The sequence below is a fragment of the Cloeon dipterum genome, chromosome 4 (assembly GCF_949628265.1).
Source record: "Cloeon dipterum chromosome 4, ieCloDipt1.1, whole genome shotgun sequence".
In the NCBI taxonomy this organism is placed as follows: domain Eukaryota; kingdom Metazoa; phylum Arthropoda; class Insecta; order Ephemeroptera; family Baetidae; genus Cloeon; species Cloeon dipterum.
The window spans coordinates 14,094,848-14,115,187 of record NC_088789.1 but is presented as its reverse complement, the minus strand read 5'-3'; the positions used below and the strand labels follow the sequence as shown (position 1 = coordinate 14,115,187).

General features: G+C 38.8%; 6 protein-coding genes across 11 annotated transcripts in view; 3 read left to right on the top strand and 3 right to left on the bottom strand.

Moving 5' to 3' along the window:
- Positions 1-2,607, top strand: part of Ten-m (teneurin transmembrane protein Ten-m) — a 227,306-nt gene extending 224,699 nt beyond the window's left edge. For all 5 annotated transcript variants that reach the window (XM_065491629.1, XM_065491628.1, XM_065491626.1 and 2 more), the window contains 2 exons: positions 54-469; positions 578-2,607. In XM_065491629.1, the coding sequence (XP_065347701.1) occupies positions 54-469; positions 578-1,054 (893 nt within the window). In that variant the 3' untranslated portion in view covers positions 1,055-2,607. The remainder of the gene's footprint in view (positions 1-53; positions 470-577) is intronic.
- An 82-nt stretch (positions 2,608-2,689) lies between these two features.
- LOC135944586 (pescadillo homolog) lies at positions 2,690-6,127 on the bottom strand. The gene is made up of 10 exons (XM_065491631.1): positions 5,966-6,127; positions 5,600-5,833; positions 5,410-5,519; positions 5,079-5,340; positions 4,885-5,023; positions 4,423-4,565; positions 4,105-4,364; positions 3,469-3,653; positions 3,046-3,257; positions 2,690-2,986 (listed from the first exon to the last, which is right to left on the bottom strand). Exons 1-10 carry the CDS (start codon positions 5,984-5,986, stop codon positions 2,726-2,728), a joined length of 1,827 nt encoding a protein of 608 aa, XP_065347703.1. The 5' UTR covers positions 5,987-6,127; the 3' UTR covers positions 2,690-2,725.
- A 74-nt stretch (positions 6,128-6,201) lies between these two features.
- LeuRS (Leucyl-tRNA synthetase) lies at positions 6,202-11,693 on the top strand. Its single transcript, XM_065491630.1, has 18 exons — positions 6,202-6,355; positions 6,662-6,880; positions 6,947-7,321; positions 7,583-7,827; positions 7,881-8,106; positions 8,474-8,692; positions 8,747-8,887; positions 8,940-9,064; positions 9,119-9,306; positions 9,357-9,495; positions 9,552-9,822; positions 9,880-10,018; positions 10,073-10,181; positions 10,257-10,488; positions 10,549-10,809; positions 10,868-11,080; positions 11,138-11,366; positions 11,424-11,693. Exons 1-18 carry the CDS (start codon positions 6,353-6,355, stop codon positions 11,627-11,629), a joined length of 3,540 nt encoding a protein of 1,179 aa, XP_065347702.1. The 5' UTR covers positions 6,202-6,352; the 3' UTR covers positions 11,630-11,693.
- A 1,290-nt stretch (positions 11,694-12,983) lies between these two features.
- On the bottom strand, positions 12,984-16,295 carry LOC135944589 (zinc finger FYVE domain-containing protein 21-like). 2 transcript variants are annotated; one of them, XM_065491641.1, is made up of 7 exons: positions 15,864-16,295; positions 15,758-15,808; positions 13,941-14,109; positions 13,804-13,885; positions 13,648-13,748; positions 13,563-13,574; positions 12,984-13,498 (listed from the first exon to the last, which is right to left on the bottom strand). In XM_065491641.1, exons 1-7 carry the CDS (start codon positions 15,984-15,986, stop codon positions 13,347-13,349), a joined length of 690 nt encoding a protein of 229 aa, XP_065347713.1. In that variant the 5' UTR covers positions 15,987-16,295; the 3' UTR covers positions 12,984-13,346. The 2 variants fall into 2 exon arrangements, with proteins under 2 accessions (XP_065347713.1, XP_065347714.1); XM_065491642.1 differs by lacking the exon at positions 13,563-13,574 and having other exon boundaries at positions 15,864-16,268.
- A 657-nt stretch (positions 16,296-16,952) lies between these two features.
- Positions 16,953-19,595, bottom strand: ND-49 (NADH dehydrogenase (ubiquinone) 49 kDa subunit). Its single transcript, XM_065491632.1, has 8 exons — positions 19,435-19,595; positions 18,844-19,075; positions 18,587-18,788; positions 18,349-18,536; positions 18,133-18,296; positions 17,475-17,724; positions 17,177-17,414; positions 16,953-17,120 (listed from the first exon to the last, which is right to left on the bottom strand). The coding sequence occupies exons 1-8, from the start codon at positions 19,536-19,538 to the stop codon at positions 17,083-17,085; spliced, it is 1,416 nt and encodes a 471-aa protein (XP_065347704.1). The 5' UTR covers positions 19,539-19,595; the 3' UTR covers positions 16,953-17,082.
- Positions 19,596-19,874: 279 nt separating this feature from the next.
- LOC135944588 (band 7 protein AGAP004871-like) overlaps positions 19,875-20,340 on the top strand; it is a 58,508-nt gene continuing 58,042 nt past the window's right edge. The window contains exon 1 of the mRNA XM_065491633.1: positions 19,875-20,288. The gene's annotated coding sequence lies outside the window, so the exon portion shown is untranslated. The remainder of the gene's footprint in view (positions 20,289-20,340) is intronic.

The window sequence follows — 20,340 nt, the reverse complement described above, 5'->3', positions numbered from 1 at the left end:
TTTATGTGATGTTATTTCAATGAAAATCTAAACGCTCTTTCTTACCATTGCAGACTTGGCGAGCTGGCTGACCCTCTACGGCTATGATGTGTCGCAAATGATGGGTTCGTCTTACTCATCCCGCTCAGTGTACCGCCCAACCGCAATGGTCACATCGTCGCAGCTGATGCCGCAATTTGGAGTCATCTCTGGCTTGCAGTGCATCGCTGAAAAGATCAACGAGCAGTTCCAGGAGCTTGGATTCATCCCGAAGCCACTGCTCAAGCTGGAGCCCAAGACCCGCAACCTTCTGCCGCGGGTTGCATCGCGCAGAGGCGTTTTTGGTGAGGGACTCATGATCTCACGCGTTGACGGACGAGCGCTTGTCAGCATCGTGGAAGGCGGTGTCAATGGACCTATCCAGGACGTCGTCTCATCCGTGTTCAATAACTCGCATCTCCTGGACGTGCGGCTGAGCAATCACGACCAGGTAAGGGTTGTCATAATATGAATTATTTGCTTAAGAACTTAATTATTTTTTAAATCACAATTTAAATTTTCTTCCTTTCTTAACACCAACTACTCCCGTTTTTCGCAGGCGGTGTTCTACTTTGTCAAGGACAACGCGCTGAAGATGCGCGACGACCAGGAGGAGCTGCGTCGTCTGGGCGGCCTATTCAATGTGTCGACGCACGAGACCGAGCACAAAGGCAGTCCCGAGCTGCGCGTGCACAACTCAGAAGCAGCTGTCTTCATCAGGTACGGCGCTGACCCCGCGCAGGAGCGGCAACGTGTGCTTCGGCACGCGCACAAGCGGGCCGTTGAGAAGGCCTGGGAGATCGAGAAGCAGTTGCTGTCCTCTGGCTTCCCGGGCCGCATCAACTGGACCGAAGACGAGAGGACGGAGCTGGAGAGCCGCGGCTCGGTGTACGGCTACGAAGGTGTCGAGGCGCACAGCATCCACAAGTATCCGCAGTTGGCCGACGACCCGTCCAACGTCCGCTTCCTGAAAGCGGGCGACGACAAGCGCAAGCGACGCAAGAGCAAACGCTCGCACTCGCACCACGACGCGTGAGGAATTTAAAGGACCCCTCGCCCGGCCGGGCTAACCTTGCGTCTCGTGTTCGAGTGACTACTTTTTGTATTCTGACCAGGATCGGTGTAGATGGAACGGACCGTGATTTTGGTTCCATTCCACCGCGGTATGGCTTGAATTTTGTCGGTATCAAAAGTGGTCAGTGGATAATGAGACTAAGGCACTAGCTCGACTTGGCAGGTCCTTTATCAAGTGATACTCTAGTTAGGAGCTTACAAGGACGAGCTCACAAGTGAGGTTTTCGCCCAAGTGAGACAAACTTTTTCTACGATGTGGCGTTGAGATGAATAAAATTTTGAGAAGGCCTCTTCCTACTTGTGTTTAAGAATAACAGGGTAGACACCATTGCTACTTGTGGACAAAGACTGCTGTCTCGGCGCCGGTCAGACAAACTCTTGTCTAGCTCTCTTTCTCTCTCACACCCACAAACACTCCCTCTTTCTCTCTATCTCTCTCAAACTTCAGTCAGTACGAATCGAGAAAATATATCTTCGCGTCTTTTTTGTATCTGTGATTTTACGAAAACTGAACTGTAACTTGTAAAAATGTTTTTTATAAATTATTATTTTTTAAAATGGTTTTATTAGCTGATAATGTGTGAAGCTATTCACATCTTCGTTTTTGTTTGTTAATTTCTTGGCTGTAACTTGCTTCTAAAGTGAAAACGACAAAAACGGTTGAGAAATCATGCGGACTTGGAGTGTTAGAGTGCATTACACAAACATGCTGCTCTTCTCTTTTAATGCAAAATCTCGATACTAGGATGGAGTAGAACCTCATCTCTCAGTCTGCAGCACTTCCAATTTGTAAAAAAGGGAAGCTGTCACTCAATTTCGCATGCATCGTTTCGGCGAGCAAAATGTGAACAAAAAGATGACGTTTTGTAGTCCCCCAAAGTCACTAATTAGACCCAAATGCTAGTTGGATTGATTAATAGCAAGCATTGGAAGCGCGATCAATGAAAATCAAACTCTACAGATAAAACACTCATGATATTTAGTGTTGATTTCCGCCTCCGTGCGAGTTATATGGGTTTCTCGGGGGATCTGATAAGATGATTATTACAAATGAGACTGCATGATTTGTATAAGAAATGTCAAAACAGAGTGAAAATCTCTTATTTTCTTGCGTGGGGGTCTTCGATTACTGGTGAGCCAAACGAGCAATACTTGTGTAAAGATATTATAATTAATTGTGTCATGTAACTCAAGAGAGAAAAAACGCAATTTGTGTATATCTAGGTGAGCAAATGATCATTTTGTCTCAACAGTGACAACTGCATTGACGAACTCATAAGTGCAGCAAAAAAGTAATAGTGGTGCCAATTGTGGCATAAAATTCCTTCCCTATAATGAACGTAATAATTTATTTGAGACGCGCCACGATGATGTGTATAGAGTAGACACTATAATGTGCTAATAATTAAGGACAACAACTAATAATTTGCATTGTAAATAGACCTAACCAAAAAAGCATTTGCAAAGTCCATGTTAAAAACGAAAAATACATTATTAGAAATATTTAAAAAATAATTCATGATGTTTGATTCTTTATGCGAAAAACACCAGAGCTGCTTTACCTCAAGGATTATATTTCAGAAAAGAAACCATCAAGTGAAAAATTCAAGGAATATGTTTATTACAAGAAGATTCACTTATCTGCAGGTTGTTTCTTCTTCTTTGTCTTCTTCTTGGCTGCCTTTGTCTCTTCGTCAATGGCCTTCCGCTTTTTCGTGAGCAGGTTGATCTCATGCTGTCTTGACCTGCGTCCTTTCATCATGCTCTTATACAATTTTCTGTGCTTTCGGGCGATCATTCTCTCCCTCAGTCGAAGCTGTGCGGCTTCATCAATTTGTTGCTGTCGAGGATTCTCCTTTGCCAGTTCCCCAGCTTTGACAGCCATTTGCTTGACCTGCATGTCAAAACGTACATTAAATTTCCAAAATGGTGGTTCAAATTAATAGGACATACCTTAAGCTCTTTTGAGGAAATTGCTTTCGCCTCTTCATCTTCGTCTTCGTCAGAATCTTCGTTTTCTTCTTCTTCATCATCATCGTCGTCATCGTCGTCATCATCATCATCATCATCATCACTATTGACATCTTCTTCCTTGTCATCATCATCTCCAGCCTCCTCATCATTTTCAGACTCTTCTTCATCCTCCGACTTTTCTTCTTCAAGAACTAACATACAGAATTAAATTACTTAAAGCAATGTATAAAATAGCTTAAAATAAATTTTTGAAATTCATAGCTGCAAAAATTAAAACAATGAAAGAGTTGAGTATGATTTTTTACGTCACTATACACTGCCTTGAGTTTCAATTTCTAAGTTTACTCTAATGGACAAAAATAAAATCATTCATATTAAATGTAAGGAATTTATTTTAAGTACCTTGTGGTTTAAAGGGCACGCCTTCCCTCAGAGCCTGTTCTTCTGGAGGTTGATATTGTCCATCTCTGACAATTGTGAATGGTGACAAGTGAGGTGGCAAAGTTTTGCCCATGAGATAGTCAACCTCAGGGAGTAATTTCCTCGCATTGACGCTATCAAATATCCACTGTGGCTGGACATAGTACCTGGTGATTGTTAAAATACAGAAGAATGAGCTTCTACACAAGCATTAAGAAAAAAGGACACAACATAAAAATGCAAATATGGGCACTCATAGAATGTCTTTTAGCAGCCAAAAACAATTCAGGGAAAGAACACATTGGTAAAACTGGTGTGCTTAGTTTCATGAAATAAGAGCTACAGCAGCTGGCAAAAACCAGTAAAAAGATACAGAGTAGGTTGTAAAGCAAGAAGTCTGATTGTTTGGACCAATAAATATTTAAAATTTGAAGATCATAGAAAAATGCAATGCTTGGAAAGCCTGTGTTTGAAAGAAAAATTGACGAATATTAGATTTATAGATTTGAAATTATGATCCTCAAATGATTGAGTTATCAATAATGCTTTGTGCCAATCATCATACTTAGCCGAACTTGTAACAGTTAAACACGCAAAAATAAAAAATGAAAAGTTTACCTGGAAAGGTAAGTCCTGTCCAATGAAGGTCTGTCCACGATCTGATGAGTGATTTTGGTGTCATGCTCATCAAAAGTGGATCCAACAAATAGCAGAGGATCCCAAGAAACCTCAGCACCAAAGCAGCGGAGCACAAAAACGACTGGCTCTCTTGGCACTTCTCTTCCAACAAACACCTTCAGACCCTTGAAGAGGGTTTTTAGGTTCTTGACCTTGTCACGCTCTTCACGGGCTTCAGCAATTTTCTCTGGGTCGTCAGTCTAAAAAATATATAGTTTCAGCTACTCTGCAATTAACTCAAACCCAGTATGTTTTTACCAAGTGGATGTCATCCATGTCAAACTCCTCTTCAACATACTCGTTAGCAGAACCATCCGAGTTGAGCAAATTGGAGTTCAACGCAGCGATTCTTTCAGACACGAACACGTCCTGATCGACAAGCAATTTGTTCTCAGCATCCTCTGAAAATTCATGAAGCATATTAATAAAATAGCAAACATATATAGACAGGACACATGTTTAATGCAAATAAGCGATTAATTCAATCGAAAAAACAGGCTATAAAAATTGGGAATCACTAAAGTTGATCAAACATCTAACCTTTTTTGGAGATATAAATAATATACCTCACTTACGGTAAAATTATTATTAACTTATAACTGAGATTGGAGAATAACCAAAACTGGGAGATATCTGCATTAAATCATGTACTCTTTAAGATGAATATAAATTGTTCTTGTTTAAAAGAATGGTATCTTAGCAAATAATATAAATACTTACTAGATGAAACTGGGAATTTAGGAGGGTAGTACAGATTCAAAGAATGGTACAGCTTGAAGTTGATAAAGCCCAACATCACTGTGTAGAACTCTACAAAAGTTGACATGATTCTAAAATCCACATCATCCTTGGACTCGGGCTGAAGATAAAAAGCATTAATTATATTGCTTTAGACTTCATTGTTGAGCTCAAACCTTGTACGGGAAGACGTGAGGGATGATCCAAGTGACAGTCTGGCCGCTGATGTCTGCTTGGAAGTAGTAACCCTTGATGGAGATAAATACCTTGCGAAGAGCCCTTGCAGCCATTACGTAGTGCATGAATTCCACTGTGAGTCTACGGCAAAGTGCAGAAAAGTCTCGTCTCACGTGCTTAATGCTAGGGAATGTGCTGAACATGAAGCAAAGAGTCAAGCAGTCGTCCATGTCACGCACCGCGTCCACAAAAGTTGGATATCTGCAAAGTGGAATGAGGTTTGTAGGTATCAATAAGCTGTTAATACATTGAAAAGTTTAGTAGTTTTACCTTTCTCTCACGATGTGGTCAAGCGTCAGTGTGGGGTGGCTATCTATGTACTGATGAACTTTTTCAAAATCTCTGATAGCTCTTGCTCTTCCCATTCTGCGTGCAAATATCTGAAGGAAAAATTGTATGTTAGTATTAAATTGAGAAAAATTTAAGGATATATCAATGTCAAGTTTGTGTGAATCTTTACCTTGTATTCCCTGAGTTTCCAAATCATGGGTTCGTGGCTGAGGAATTTGATGTCTTTGGCATGGTAGAGGGTTTTGACGCCCGTCTTTCCCTTTTGTGCCTTCCTCCTGTTAGATGGCTCTCTAGGGTAAATGCCCTTCAAAATGCACATTTTCCTGAAGTCCTTCAAAGTCAGTTGAAGCTTTTTCATTGCAGACTTCCTCGTAATATATCGTTGAGCAGTTCCTGCCTCATACTGAAAATTTAAATTCATAAATCAGTTAACAATAAAAAATTTGAAAATTAATATCATTTAATATTGAAAACACAGAAAGGGCACCTCAAATAAATCGCATAGATATCAATTAATATTTTGTAGAAAACGTACCTTCTTCTTTCGGTTCACCATGTTGACAAGTTGTTCAAAGGACTAAGTATTTGCAAAAATTTCGAAGTCAAAATTCCGCAGCAAGCGATCGACTGAAAATAACCAAAACCTCAGGCTCAGGCAACAAAACCACGTGTTATGGTCGTCTCCGTCGCTTGCAAGAGATAAAAGATGGAGTTGGAGTTAGCGACGGTGCTGCTGCCAGACCGGCATCAACATCAAACGAGAAGCACGACACGTGGAATGCCCAGCTGTTCTGTTGTCACTAGCGAGCGACAACACAAAATCACGAAAATTGCCGTGCAATTAAAATATCATACACTTTGAAATAACAAGGCCTATTTCGTCAGCTTCCTTGCAGTTTAGATTGTTTTTCTGCAAAACAATATGGTAAGATATTAATTTTATGTGAGGTTCAGTGACTTTTAAATGGATTTCTGGGCCCGCTGGGGCTCTATCATCCCTCTGGACCGGGTTTTCTTAAAAAGTTGTTTGCCTTTCCTCAAATAATGCTTTTTAATTTTATTGACTATGCTAAAAATGTTTGCAAATGACAAAATTGAGAAACAGTAATAATAATGATATAGAAGATAATTCGCTGGTTTTATTAGTGTTAAGAAATTGAAATTTATTTTTGCAACGCGGTTTGAATTACATGTTATGTATTCTTCTTAATACATACTAACTCTCTTGCAGGCTGCTAGCAGTGATAGGAAGGGCACCTTTAAAGTCGAATACTTGCAGAAGATTGAGAAGGACGTTCAGGAGAGATGGGAAAAGGAGAAAATAAATGAGACGGACGCTCCAGAAAAACCAAAGAAGAGCAATGATGAGAAATTTTTTGCCACCTTCCCGTACCCTTATATGAACGGGCGGCTTCACTTGGGACACACGTTTTCAATGTCGAAATGCGAGGTTTGTTTTCTATTTAAATAAATACATGTATTATTACTCTTATAATATTCCCTAAATATTCTTTAGTTTGCCGTTCGCTTCCAAAGAATGCTTGGCAAAAGAGTTCTTTTCCCCTTTGGCCTTCACTGCACAGGAATGCCCATCAAGGCCTGTGCAGACAAGCTTAAAAGGGAAATGGAAACATATGGCTACCCTCCTGTGTTCCCCACTGAGGAGGTGGCTGTTGAGATAGTTGAGTCATTGGAGCCAGTAATCAAAGACAAGAGCAAGGGAAAGAAGAGCAAAGTTCTTGCTAAAGCTGGAACAGCTAAATTCCAATGGCAAATCATGAAGAGTCTTGGCCTCAAAGATGAGGAAATTAAGGAGTTTGCAGACCCCCAGCACTGGCTCCAGTACTTCCCACCACTTGCTGTCAGCGACCTCAAATCCATCGGAGTTCACGTAATAAATAAAATACTTCATAGTACCCACTGGCATTATGATAGTTATTAAGTTAATTTAAATTACTGGTCTAACATGATTGAGAGGAAATCAAATTGTTTTAAAGGTTTATCTAATTATTCTATATTCAAGATAAATCATATTTTTTACTCAAAGCTATCAAACAAAAACACATTAGATTAATTTATTATGTCATGTTTTAATCAGAAAATAATTTAATGTTGCATACTATGAAAATGAGTTGAATTTGAAACATCACAGGTGGATTGGAGGAGAACATTCATCACAACCGATGCTAACCCATTCTACGACTCATTTGTGAGATGGCAATTCATTCGCCTGAAAGAGAAGGGAAAAATCCAATACGGAAAGAGATACACCATCTTTTCACCCAGAGATGGCCAGCCATGCATGGACCACGATCGCAGTTCTGGTGAGGGCGTTGGTCCCCAGGAGTACACTCTGATCAAGATGAAGGTCCAGGAGCCTTATCCAGAGAAGCTGAAGTAGGTGCGCTTATATTTGGAACTTCTCCTGTGAACAACGTGCAAATCTGCAGATCTATCTCCAAGTACCCCATCTTCCTGGTTGCCGCAACTTTGCGTCCAGAAACCATGTATGGACAGACAAACTGCTGGGTGCGCCCGGACATGAAGTACATCGCTAGTCTGTCCAAAGATGGTGAAGTTCTTATCAGCACTGAGAGGGCTGCTCGCAACATGGCCTATCAAGGCTTTTTTGAAAAGGACGGACAGATTAATTTGAAGCTGCATCTTACTGGACAGGTACAATTTCAACCAATTTTAGTCAAATGGCTCTTTTTTATCTATTATTTGACACAATGCACAGTTAGATTTAAAATTATTCCTGAGATATTTTTGTTAAATTACACTCAAGCCTTGGTGCTTTTGCTACTCAATCTGTTATTGAAGCATGATTATTATTTGCACAATAATAGGGCAATTTCAAGACTTTTAATTTTGAGGATCGTACCCAATCTTTTTAATATAAGTTGCATGAATGCATTTCAAAAGCTAACGAGGTATATCCTTTGATCTGGAAAATATTTAAAGATATTGATTTTATTTTGAGTTTGGGAATTTTTAATAATTTCAAATGTTCAAAATTAAAAATTAGCTGGTATGATTGTAGGATATTCTTGGCGCTGGTTTGACAGCCCCACTGACGTCCCTGAAAACCATCTATGCCTTGCCCATGCTGACTATCAAAGAGGACAAGGGCACAGGGGTGGTCACTAGCGTTCCTTCTGACTCCCCCGATGACTATGCTGCACTGCAAGACCTGAAAAAGAAGCAGCCATTGAGGGAGAAGTACGGCATCAAAGATGAAATGGTGCTTCCTTTCGAACCAGTGAGTACAAGACTATGAGAATGCGTCTTCAAATGAAAAAATTATAAATTTTAGATCGCCATTATTGATGTTCCTGAAATTGGCACCCTTAGTGCTGTATCAGTGTATAACGAGTTCAAAATTCAGAGTCAAAACGACACAGAAAAATTGCAGACCGCCAAGGCAAAGGTCTACTTGAAAGGATTCTATGATGGAGTAAGCTGTTACTCTATGAATTGAAGCCAGTTACTCATATTTTTTTACATAGGTCATGCTAGACGGGGAATTCAAGGGCAAGAAAGTGCAAGATATCAAGAAGCTAGTCCAGAAAAAACTAGTGGACAGCAAAGAAGCTTTCATCTACATGGAGCCAGAAAAATTGATCATGTCACGGTATATACCAAACATGCTGTATAATACAAACTATGCTTATTTTCAACATTAAAGATCTGGTGAAGAGTGCGTAGTAGCTCATTGTGACCAGTGGTATTTGAATTATGGAGAGGAAAAGTGGCAAGCTCAGGCATTGAAGGCTCTGGAAGGTGTCAACACTTTCCATGATGAAGTCAGGAACAATTTCCAGACCACTTTGAACTGGCTTCATGAGTATGCCTGCTCAAGAACGTATGGCTTAGGTAATTCACAAAACTTGTAATAATTATTGGTAGTAAACAAGCACTTATAGGCACCAAGCTTCCCTGGGATGAACAATGGCTCATCGAGTCCCTTTCTGACTCCACCATCTACATGGCATACTACACTGTTGCCCATTTCCTTCAAGGAGGAACTTTCACTGGGAGGGATGGAAACAAATACAACATTAAGTATGTGTTTACTAATTACATTATAGTTTTTGTTATTTATTGAATGCCTAATCTAGACCTGAGCAAATGACTCCAGAAGTTTGGGACTACATTTTCTTTAAGAAGGCCAAGAAGCCAAAGAGCACTATTCCTGCTGGAACACTGGATGCCATGAAAAAGGAGTTTGAATTCTGGTATCCTATGGATCTCCGCTGCTCTGGCAAAGACTTGATCCAAAACCATCTCACTTACCTTATTTACATCCATTGTGCTATGTGGGCGGATGACAAAAGCAAGTGGCCAAAGGGAATCCGCGCCAATGGGCATCTGCTGCTCAACTCTGCCAAAGTATTTATGTCAGAGGCGGCTAATTAAACCATCAATTCATACTTTTCTCATTTAAAGATGTCCAAATCTGAGGGGAATTTCTTGACTCTGGCTGAAGCAGTTCAGAAGTTCTCAGCAGATGGCATGCGACTGTGCCTTGCTGACTCCGGCGATTCGGTGGAGGATGCAAATTTCGTTGAGAGCACTGCTGACGCTGGTAAATATTTATTTACTTCTAAAGTGCCACTTACAAACTGATGTTCTACTGTAGGAATTCTTCGTCTATACGCTTTCATTGAGTGGGTGAAAGAGGTGCTGGCCAACAAATCTACCCTCAGAACTGGTAAAGCTGACACTTTCAATGATCAAGTTTTTTCGAGGTGAGAAACACAGCCACCTAGCTCTTTTAGCTATGAAAATCGGACAATTTGAGTAAAAAATTAAATTCTTTTCAGCGAACTGAACTTAAAAATTCAGGAAACCAAGGAGAACTATCAGAACATGCTTTTCAAGGAAGCCCTCCGAACTGGATTCTTTGAACTGCAGGCTGCAAGAGACAAGTACAGGGAACTCAGTTCTGATGGCATGCATGCCAACTTGATCATCAGATTCATTGAAGTACAGGCCCTGCTGCTCTCTCCGATCTGCCCACATGTTGCCGAGCATGTCTGGCAGCTGCTTGGAAAGGTGGCTCTTAAGATGAAACACACTGAACGTCAAACTCAAGATGCTATTATTTATTCTTAGGCTTCCAGCATTGTGAAAGCCAATTGGCCAGAAGCTGGAGAAGTCAACTTGACTAAAGTAAAAGCGTCAATCTACTTAATGGACACGGCCCATGCTTTCCGCCTGCATCTGAAGAGCTACATGCACCAGTTGCAGAAACCAAGGAAAGGAGCTGATCCAGTGGAAAAAGCCGAAAAACCAACTAAAGGAGTGGTTTGGGTGGCCAAAACCTTCCCTCCTTGGCAGAGTGCTGTCTTAACAACAATGAAAAAGCTGCATAATGTTAGTAAATATCCTACAATCTATATTTTGTATGATTGTATTTTTAAATGTCGAACAGGAGCACAAAGGTCTTCCTGACAACAAGGTGGTATCTAGCACTCTGGGTGCCCTCCCAGAGCTGAAGAAGTACATGAAGAGAGTGATGCCTTTTGCACAAGCAGCCAGAGAAAAGATGGAGAAAATAGGCGTCGAGGCCTTCGACCTGACCCTGGACTTCAGTGAGCAAGAAGTCATAACCACTCATCAGGTCTACTTGGCTAGCACGCTGGAGGTAAAATTCAAATTAAAAGAACTTGACAAAATCATTGACGGATAATCAATTTTCCAGTTGGAAAACTTAGAGGTTCAGTACACAGATAGCGCCCCAGACAAAATCAAGGAAGACTGCTGCCCAGGTCAGCCCTTCATCACCTTCTCCACCGAGCCTTACGTTACTGTCAAGGCTATCAATCCAGTGCCTGCAAGTGGCTTTTACACAGAACATTTGAAGATTATGCACGGTGACAATGTCAGCAAACTGGCAGCAAGACTTGCTAAATCTTGCAGGGCAGTCAAAGGTTTGCTAGTTGTCAATATATGAATATTTAAATTAAAACGGGCATTTAAATTTTCAGATCCAAGAGCTGTGGAATTCTGGAGGTATGAAGATACTGAACTTGGACCCAGGAAAATGCCTGAATTTGGGAAACCTCTGTCAGGGAAGGTGTTGATAGAGCCTAATTCAGAATTCAGAATCAACGAAGATTCCAAAGATGTCTCAATTTTGGTGGGGAAGGAAACTTACCAAATTGGCTCTCAAATTATTTATATGGTTAAATGACTTCTCATTTGAGCAATAAAACAGTGCACTACCTAGTGACTTTTCAAAATTAACAAAGACAGAACTTATTTGTCTGATTATCTTACAGGGTCTATTAAAACCACATGTAACAAACATGAACAAATATGAGCAGTTACTTATGCTCATTGAAAAATGAAGTTAGCAATCAAGATAATTATGTTAAATGTGCAATTTATCTGAAGAACTTACTTCCTTCATCAGAATAACATTGATTCTATATACAAAGAAATATAACCACAACAAGAATAAGTTTGGAACGCTCTACCGTCCAAAGTAATTTTATTTAAGCTGACGCAATATATAAGTTACAGACTCATTCATTCTGTCAGCGTAAATTGCAAGTTTGGCTCTCGGAAGCTTGGAATAGCGCTAAAAACTTATCAGTTTCACATCCTGATTTGCTCTTAAGCGAATATCTTTGGGACATAAGCAGAAGCATCAAAATATTCAGCCATTACACAAAGGCTGGTAAGGAAGAAGCCATCTGACTTAGCTATCATGTCCACGACAAGGTCTGGGGGACATAGGTAGTTGGATCAGCGCTATCTCTTATAAAGAACCTGGTGTAAAGTGTCTTTTGAACAATCAAGATAATAATTTTCATTTCCATGCTTCACAGATTTTTGGTACTTTATGCATGCGTGAATGGTACTTTTTCCTTTTCTTGCAAGCGTATCCTGCCAGCCACCTCTACCATCTTCATTAGGTGAACCAGGCACAAGTACACAAAAGAAATGTTTCTCGGTGAGAAGCAGAAATAAGATGCGGCTCAGCGAGGGCATAGGCAGCAAAGACTTCATTGACAGGAGGGAAGAGGGTATGACGCCGTTGGAGAGCATGGGAGATGACGACGTTATATCATCATTTGGGGTGATCATATACACTGACTCAACCGACTCATCAAAGGCAATAATATCACATGACATTGTGTTCAAAACTGCCCATTTTAATTTCTCAACTTACTATCTCATTGGCATCTTACACTAGCATACTGTTATTTATAAGGCAGCCAAAATAGCTCAAGTTGGGGGCTAATTTCATTTATCATTTTTCCAACTACTATGAATCTTTAATTTCATTAAAATATTTCATTTCATTTTGAAGAGATTTTATAACCGCCTGCTTTAGGACATTAATTGAAAATATCTAACAAAGTTGCCAAAAATAGCGCATTTTATTACAGCAATTAAATAAAAATTCAGTATTTCAAGTAATTTGTTTTATTTATGTATATAAGCTTTTCGTAACAAATATTTTTAATCATATAGTCATCAAAATGATTTAGATGTTAGTAACATACATAAATATTTATTACATATTTTGAAAAAATATAACCTTATACATATTTTATCTGATAAAATATTTACCAGCATTTTATGTAAAGATTAACAAAAGCATGATTTTCCTTAAGTTTAATATTTTTATTTATGAGGTGTAAACCCAGATCTTTATCTATTTCTAAAATATTTCATCTTGGAAACACAGAAGAAAAGCAAAGTCCATTATTTCAAAACATCATGAAATTCAGTTGTTTAGAAACTGCTTAATAATATAATACATAAAACCCCTACCTACCCCTAACAAAAAATGTAGATGTTTCATGGTTCTTGAGTTCCCTGGACTAATTATTGCAATATTCCCCAGATATAACCACAACTATATTGCTATAAAAATTAATAAATTTGACGCAGCAAATTTAAGAGATGTTCCGGCTGTCAGTAGCCATTTTAAACCCATTTTGCATGGCCGAGAGCCAAGAAATGGTGTGGTTTTTGTTGCAGTCCGGGGGCGCGAGTAATGTCATTTCTTTTACAGTTCCTTCATTGTTCATGTACGTAACAAACATCCCTAGAAGCGTAACCAACATTACTATATTTAACACATGAAAAAACGATTTTTTTTCTTCACATACCATCCCAAAAGTCTTAAGCAGCAAAAACATTTATTGTTTTTGTTATTTTTAAATGCAATTAAATTAGAAAAAAATATGATCTTACCTGGCGGAACATCAGGAGAGCGAAGGAGATTCAGTTCCATTATGCTGGCCAGCTGCACAGGCTCAAATTCCTCCTCTGCACTGCCATCAAAATTGAGATATCTTTAAAAAGGTTTTATGTAAAATCTAATTAAATTCTGATAAGCATAGACATTACCTGTGGTCCTGGGAGAGTCGGCAAATAAACTCAGAACGCTTTTCATTGCTCTCTGGTAGTTTTATTAGTTGAAACAGTGCACCTAGATAATTTATAAACCGTAAGACTCATAGGAACAAACAAATAAAATTGTATACCTCCAGTCAGCATTTTAAGTTCCTTATCAAAAAACTCATTTTCCTTTCGTGATATGTCAGCACAGCTCTCACAGTGTCGCACTGGATCAACAAAGCACATTCGTGGCAGCTCGAGGCGGAAATCACAGCAGTTCTTGCAATAGATTCTGCCGCATCTTCGACAGTGGTGCTAAAACAAACATTAATGGTTAATTCATCAGAGATTCAATTACATCCATCACAAAGTACGCAGATTGAAGCATGATAGAAAATAAAAGTATGTTTTTGCAGTTAAATAGAAATCCATAGTTATTTATTTAGCTGATTTTGATGTGCACAATAGCATTGAGCAAGAGAGGAGACGATGCATAATATCATAAGTGTGTGCTTTTTAATGATTTTATATGCACAAGATGAAAGTTTTGCTTTTTATCTTTACAAACGGCTTATTGTCTTTGAAAGTTGTAAAAAATAATGTGAGCACTTTGTAGTTAAGTTTAATCCTATTAATTTTTCCAGTGCAAAACTATGAAACAATAAGAAATATCAATGCAAATTACAGCTATAATATAACAAGGGTATGGTAGCTTTGGTTGCTTAATATATTATAGCATTGTATTGAAAATTAAAATAGCATTGAGATTATTCTCTTTTCAATTTTTTTAAACACTATTTATCGTTTTTCAATACATGTTAATGTAAAATTGGTAATTTTCAACAAACTCTAATTTGTAACTCATGTTCAAGCTCATGAATTAGGGCTGCAACCTGTCGCCAAAACTAGTAGAGCAGGACCTTTCTGTAGAAATATGGACAAATAAAAGCTCACTACACACCAAGGAAACTGCTTCTAATTTCAACTGGAATGCACGTGCTTTAATTAATTAAATGGCACTATCCCTTTTAATGGGTTTATGTACCTTAAGTAATCATTCTGTTTTAGATAAGGAACTGTAAATTTAAAATACATAACTATGCTGTCCTGTTTAATTTAGAAATGATTTTTATGCGTGTAATAATGTACCAGCTACTTTTAAAGTTATGCTGAAACAGGCATCATCTTCACAGACTTGCTTATTGAAAATTCTATAATTTTTATGCCTCTTTCATTGCTCCGAATAAGTTTAATTTAAAATGTTTATAATAATTTTATTTACCCTATTTTACTCTTGTTAAAATCGTTTTAAAAATATTGATTTTATGATAATTATTATTGAACACGTCATTCATTGTTCTATTATATCTGATCAAAATATCAAAATCTGAAAGGATTGTAACAAAATATTGGAAGTTGATTTTTAGAAATATTTTTTTATAAAAAATAGATGACGGCCTTCTTAGTTAGGGTCAGACATACATTAATGTCACATCAGCATGGCCAGATAATAATATCAGATATTTTTAAATTGACGAATTGGAGCGAGAACAGTATTATTCGATTTGGTGCTTGAATAGTTTGCATCAAATTTGCAACTAGCGCCATTTCAATTTTTTATTTATTGAAGGTTAAAGGTTAGAGTACATGATTTATTTCCATCAACGCAAAAGGATAATAATAACAATTTCAGTTAAAAAAGGTGAAGTCAGTTTAAAATAAGTAAAAATTGGAAAAAATATTTCGGATTAATTGAATTAACGAACACACAATAAATAACGTTTGTTGTGCACTGTGCGATATTGCGAGATAAATTACCGAGATAAGAAAAATTATTAAGAGAGAATCTTATTGGAATATCGGGAATGTCATACAATACACATACATACGGACGCAGAAATAATATGATAAATGTAACACTTAATAGAGATAATATAGGGTGTATAAGTGAATTCATACGTACTCTTCGCGTTAAGAAGTCAAACTTCTTCTTACAATCTGTGCAGCAAACACTCTAAAACATACAAAATCAACTTAAAACCCGTAAAAATCTGAAGAGAAAAACTAACATCTTTGTCTGGCACCCAGTGAGGCTCTCCCAACAAAAAAGGGCTTTTGTTCGTGTCATCTGTGGTCACAATCCGCAGTCCGGATTTGGAGCGGATTAGTCGCTTGACGCACTTGTTCTCCATGCTCGATCAATTAGAAAGTGTCCGAGAGCTACATTGACAGCTCCGGACGAGCGTTAATAGGATGAGTTTGAACAACACACTCGGTCGGTAATCACGGGCAAGCAATTATTACTTTTGCTCCCATGTACCGCCTCTCTCGCTCTCTCCGAGCCTGGTCACGTCCAATGTTTCAATGTTTGTCGTGTTGAAAAACAGTTAAAATAAGCAGGACTGGCTGAGACACCACGTTGGTCTTTAGGGTCAGGTACGAATGGGTTCGGTCTTGTGAACTGTGCAAATAAACAACTCCATAATGATATGCAGATAGGCTTAATTTTTCAAAGAACACGCCAACAGAGAACAGAGGCGTGGTTTAATATTATTAGTAATAAAAAAAGTGGCGTCTCTGCTGTTCCTGTTACCAAACCAACATCCTGTTTACATTTACAGCGATCCATGAAGTAGTTGATGTTGCTGTTTATAGATGGCTGCTAAAGCCTTTTCATTTCAAGCATCAAGAAGTAGTGCGTTCAAAGTTCGAAAAGCAAGGGTTATATTTGATAAAATATTTATTTTAACAGAAAATAATTCTTATTTTTAAGATTTTAAATTTTCTTTTGATTTTGTTCATCTCTTCAATAATGAAAATATTATAAAGTAAAATTTCACAGCCACGAAATTTAAAGACTTATTATTTCCAATCTCAATTAAATTATTGTATTAGAGTAGTTCAAAACTTTATAAAATAATATATTATTAGTTTCCAACCAAAACAAATTGCCAAGAATTACAGTGCCATACTTCTGTATTTTTTTTAATAAATAATATTACACAACTAACTTTCAATGATATAATTTCTAATAGAACTTTAATAAAAATAATTTACTCTGCTATGTATATCAGGAACTAACCATAATATTACCACACTTAGCCCAAATATGAAAAAAACCCAATTTGTTGAGAAATAGAAAGTAAAAGTTGTGAGCATTTTAAGTTTTAACGTAATAATCCATGGAGACCATAGATTAACAATTTATTTACATTAAATTTTTATAAACAGAAGCAGATGTAGTATCTTCTGAAAGCTGTTAAAGTCCCTAATTGTTACTGGCATCACTCAGCGATCGATTTCTCCAAACACAACATCCAATGTACCTGCAAAGATTTACATATTTTAATTTACCACAGCTTAAAAATGGTATCAAACCCACCAATGATTGCTACAATGTCCGCCAACATGTGGTTCTTGCCAATTTTATCGGTGGCAGCCAAGTGGGCGAATCCAGGTGCCTTAATCTTGCATCTGTAAGGCTTTGAGCTGCCATCAGAGATGAGATAAACACCAAACTCTCCCTTAGGCGCTTCAATAGCAGTGTAGGTGGCACCAGGAGGAACAGAGTAGCCTTGAGTGTACAGCTTGAAGTGATGAATGAGTGCTTCCATTGAGGTCTGCAAAACAATAGGAATAAATTAATATGCACATTTCAGTTTACTTCTTCAGTCTCGCACCTTCATTTCTGATCTGGTCGGTGGACAGACCTTAGCATCGTCAGTTCGAATGTCGCCTGCTGGCATTTGGTTCAAGCACTGCTCAATAATCCTCAATGACTGTCTCATTTCCTCAGCACGAATCAAATATCTGTCGTAGCAGTCACCCTTTGTTCCAATTGGTACTTCAAAATCAACTTTGTCATAAGCGTCATAGGGCTGCGACTTTCGCAAATCCCACTTGATTCCAGAACCACGCAGCATCACACCACTGAAAATGGTGAAAATTGGCTGATCATCAAGCTAATTTCTAAAATTATTAATGACAAATAATTGAGCAGTCATTACAAACCAAAATGTGTAGGAAATGTTTTTTTTTTAAATAAAAAATACTAGTTATTTTTGGAGCAAAATTTCAATCTAAGAGGGACCAGGTAAGTGAAATGAGCAAATGACACCAAATCCACAGCTTTCAGTTCTTCAATAGGAGAAAATATTTATATAATATATTATGGCTTACTCTTTAGATTAAAATAATTTTTCTATAGCGAGTTAAAAAAGGAAATTTTGCCATTAAAAAAATTAGAAAGATATCACATAACTTTTCTGAACCATGATCAATTATATAAGTCTAAACACCCATTTTTGTTCAATATAAGTGAAATCGGGATTTAAGTACCTGAAACCATAGTTCAAAGCATCTTCAGCAGAAACAATGCCTATGTCCCTGGTACGCTGCACCCAAATTCTGTTGGTGGTCAACACATCCTCAACTTCGTCAATGCGTTCGGAGAATTTGCTTGCGAACTCGTAAATGTCGTCCATCAAGCCAAGGGGCATATCCTGGAAAAAAAGGATCAATATGTGTCTAAAAGCTAAAGTGGTGGTCACGTACCTGGTTGACTCCACCTGGTCTGATGTAGGCAGCATGCATACGAGCTCCAGACACCCTTTCGTAGAACTCCATCATTTTCTCGCGCTCCTCGAAAAGCCAGAAGAAAGGTGTGAGAGCACCAATATCAAGAGCATGCGTGCCAATGGCCATGATGTGGTTGAGAATCCTGGTAATCTCAGCAAACAGAGCTGTGGAAAAGCGTGAGTGTGCGCTTCATCAGAAAAATTCAAGTGCTTACTTCTGATGTACTTGGCCCTGAGAGGAATGTCGATGTTCAGCAGCTTTTCCACAGCCAGAGAGTAGCACTGCTCGTTGCACATCATGGACACGTAGTCGAGTCGGTCGAAATAAGGCAAGGCTTGAGTGTAGGTCTTATACTCAATCAACTTCTCGGTGCCACGGTGCAAGAGACCAATGTGTGGGTCCGCTCTCAAGACGGTCTGTCAGCAAATAAAGAATTTAAGGAATTTTACATTAGTTTCAGGAAAATATCACCTCTCCGTCCAGCTCCAATACTAGACGAAGCACTCCGTGAGCAGCAGGGTGCTGAGGACCAAAGTTCAGGGTGATGTTCTTAACCTTTTTCTCGATATTAGGTTTGGCCAGGTTGTACGGCACCAGCTTCCACTTGGAGGTGACCTCATCAGGATACATAACAGCACCCTCATACTGCTTGACAAACTCGAGGTCAGGGAACCATTTCTTGGCACCGCGAGTCTGCTGTTTGCTGGAAAGAAACACAAGATAGAGATGGTATTTTCATTGTTTTGGATTTTTATGTATGAGTTTCATTTTTCGACAGTGCCATAATAACAGTATGATAGATTCACAGTGGTATTGATTTTCTTTGAAACATCTTGAGATCAATTTAAGGATATTAGGCTTCTGTCTCACAAACATTAAATCAATAGAAAATAGTTAGCATAGTAATTTTCAACTGATAATAGTAATTGAAATAAGAAAAATGAAAATTTTTCATTGACCAGCTGGACGAAAACAGACCAAAACACCGGCTTTGTGCCTCGATTTTCAAGGGGACATTTGCATGGCACGCTGAAAATTTAAACACGAATCGAATCTACATACTTGGCTACATATAGGGAACCTCCGTTTTGTAGCAAAAGTTTGCCCCCAGTCGGCAAATTAGTCGCCGATTTCCGGAGAACAGCGTGTAAAACACTGGCAGCCATTTTTCGGACGGCTGGGCGACAACGAGAAAATCCAGCTGAGGCAGCACCGTCGCAGCCAAGGAACGAGCGGGTGTTGCGCGGGTTGCAGCATCTAGACGGTGCCGGTGAATCTTCTGGCTCTTTTGCAACAAATATTACCGGTAAATTTTAGCCACCTCAAAACTCCATTATCAATGGCTCTTTATCTTTCCTAGATGTACTTCAAAATTCATTTATTCGGTTATGACCATTCAATGATCAAATAAATATGTTCGGTTTTCTTGAAACATGCACACGGTTTCATTTCCGTAAAAGGATCGGTTTCTTTAATGCTCATTTAAACCACGCCCCCTAGGGCACCAGCGTTCCGCGGCCAAGAGGCAAGAGGTGCAGCAGAAGTGACATGTAAACAGAGGAGTCGTCAATTTGGTATTAAAATTTGATCGTAGCAAGTCACGAACAGCCGACAGACACTCGATTCGAGCCCTTGGAGGCACGTGACCATTTTCATGAGACTTCATTGAGCACATATCCGGAGAGCCTAACGGTGGTGCCTGCGAGGGGGATGTTTTGACATCAGCCGTATACAGCAGCACCACTCGCGCTCTTCTCTCATATCATCTACACGGAGATAATTTGGCCGCTTTTGCCGCAATAGCGCTTGCCCGCCGACAACAATTTCGTCTTCCTCGTCTCGCCGCTTGAGCCTGTGAAACATTTTACAACCTGGATAACACACAGATAGTCGTAGAACCTGAAGTGGACCTTAAGGTGAGTAATATGTATATTTAATCTGGTTTTTCCACTCTTTGTGCGTATGATA

What these genes read in the sequence shown, in the direction of transcription:
- LOC135944586 (XM_065491631.1), bottom strand. Translation starts at nt 5,986, where the DNA reads ATGGTGAACCGAAAGAAGAAG. An exon ending in TGGTGAACCGAAAGAAGAAG is followed by an intron (nt 5,834 to 5,965) that starts GTACGTTTTCTA and finishes TTAAATTTTCAG; the next exon opens with TATGAGGCAGGAACTGCTCA. An exon ending in ACATGGATGACATCCACTTG is followed by an intron (nt 4,365 to 4,422) that starts GTAAAAACATAC and finishes TATATTTTTTAG; the next exon opens with ACTGACGACCCAGAGAAAAT.
- LeuRS (XM_065491630.1), top strand. An exon ending in TCAAATCCATCGGAGTTCAC is followed by an intron (nt 7,322 to 7,582) that starts GTAATAAATAAA and finishes GAAACATCACAG; the next exon opens with GTGGATTGGAGGAGAACATT. An exon ending in TCTGGCAGCTGCTTGGAAAG is followed by an intron (nt 10,489 to 10,548) that starts GTGGCTCTTAAG and finishes ATTTATTCTTAG; the next exon opens with GCTTCCAGCATTGTGAAAGC.
- LOC135944589 (XM_065491641.1), bottom strand. Translation starts at nt 15,986, where the DNA reads ATGGAGAACAAGTGCGTCAAGCGACTAATCCGCTCCAAATCCGGACTG. An exon ending in ACTGGGTGCCAGACAAAGAT is followed by an intron (nt 15,809 to 15,863) that starts GTTAGTTTTTCT and finishes TGTATGTTTTAG; the next exon opens with AGTGTTTGCTGCACAGATTG. An exon ending in CGACTCTCCCAGGACCACAG is followed by an intron (nt 13,749 to 13,803) that starts GTAATGTCTATG and finishes ACCTTTTTAAAG; the next exon opens with ATATCTCAATTTTGATGGCA.
- ND-49 (XM_065491632.1), bottom strand. Translation starts at nt 19,538, where the DNA reads ATGGCTGCCAGTGTTTTACACGCTGTTCTCCGGAAATCGGCGACTAAT. An exon ending in GGTTCCCTATATGTAGCCAA is followed by an intron (nt 19,076 to 19,434) that starts GTATGTAGATTC and finishes GTTTCTTTCCAG; the next exon opens with CAAACAGCAGACTCGCGGTG. An exon ending in GACCAGGTGGAGTCAACCAG is followed by an intron (nt 18,297 to 18,348) that starts GTACGTGACCAC and finishes CTTTTTTTCCAG; the next exon opens with GATATGCCCCTTGGCTTGAT.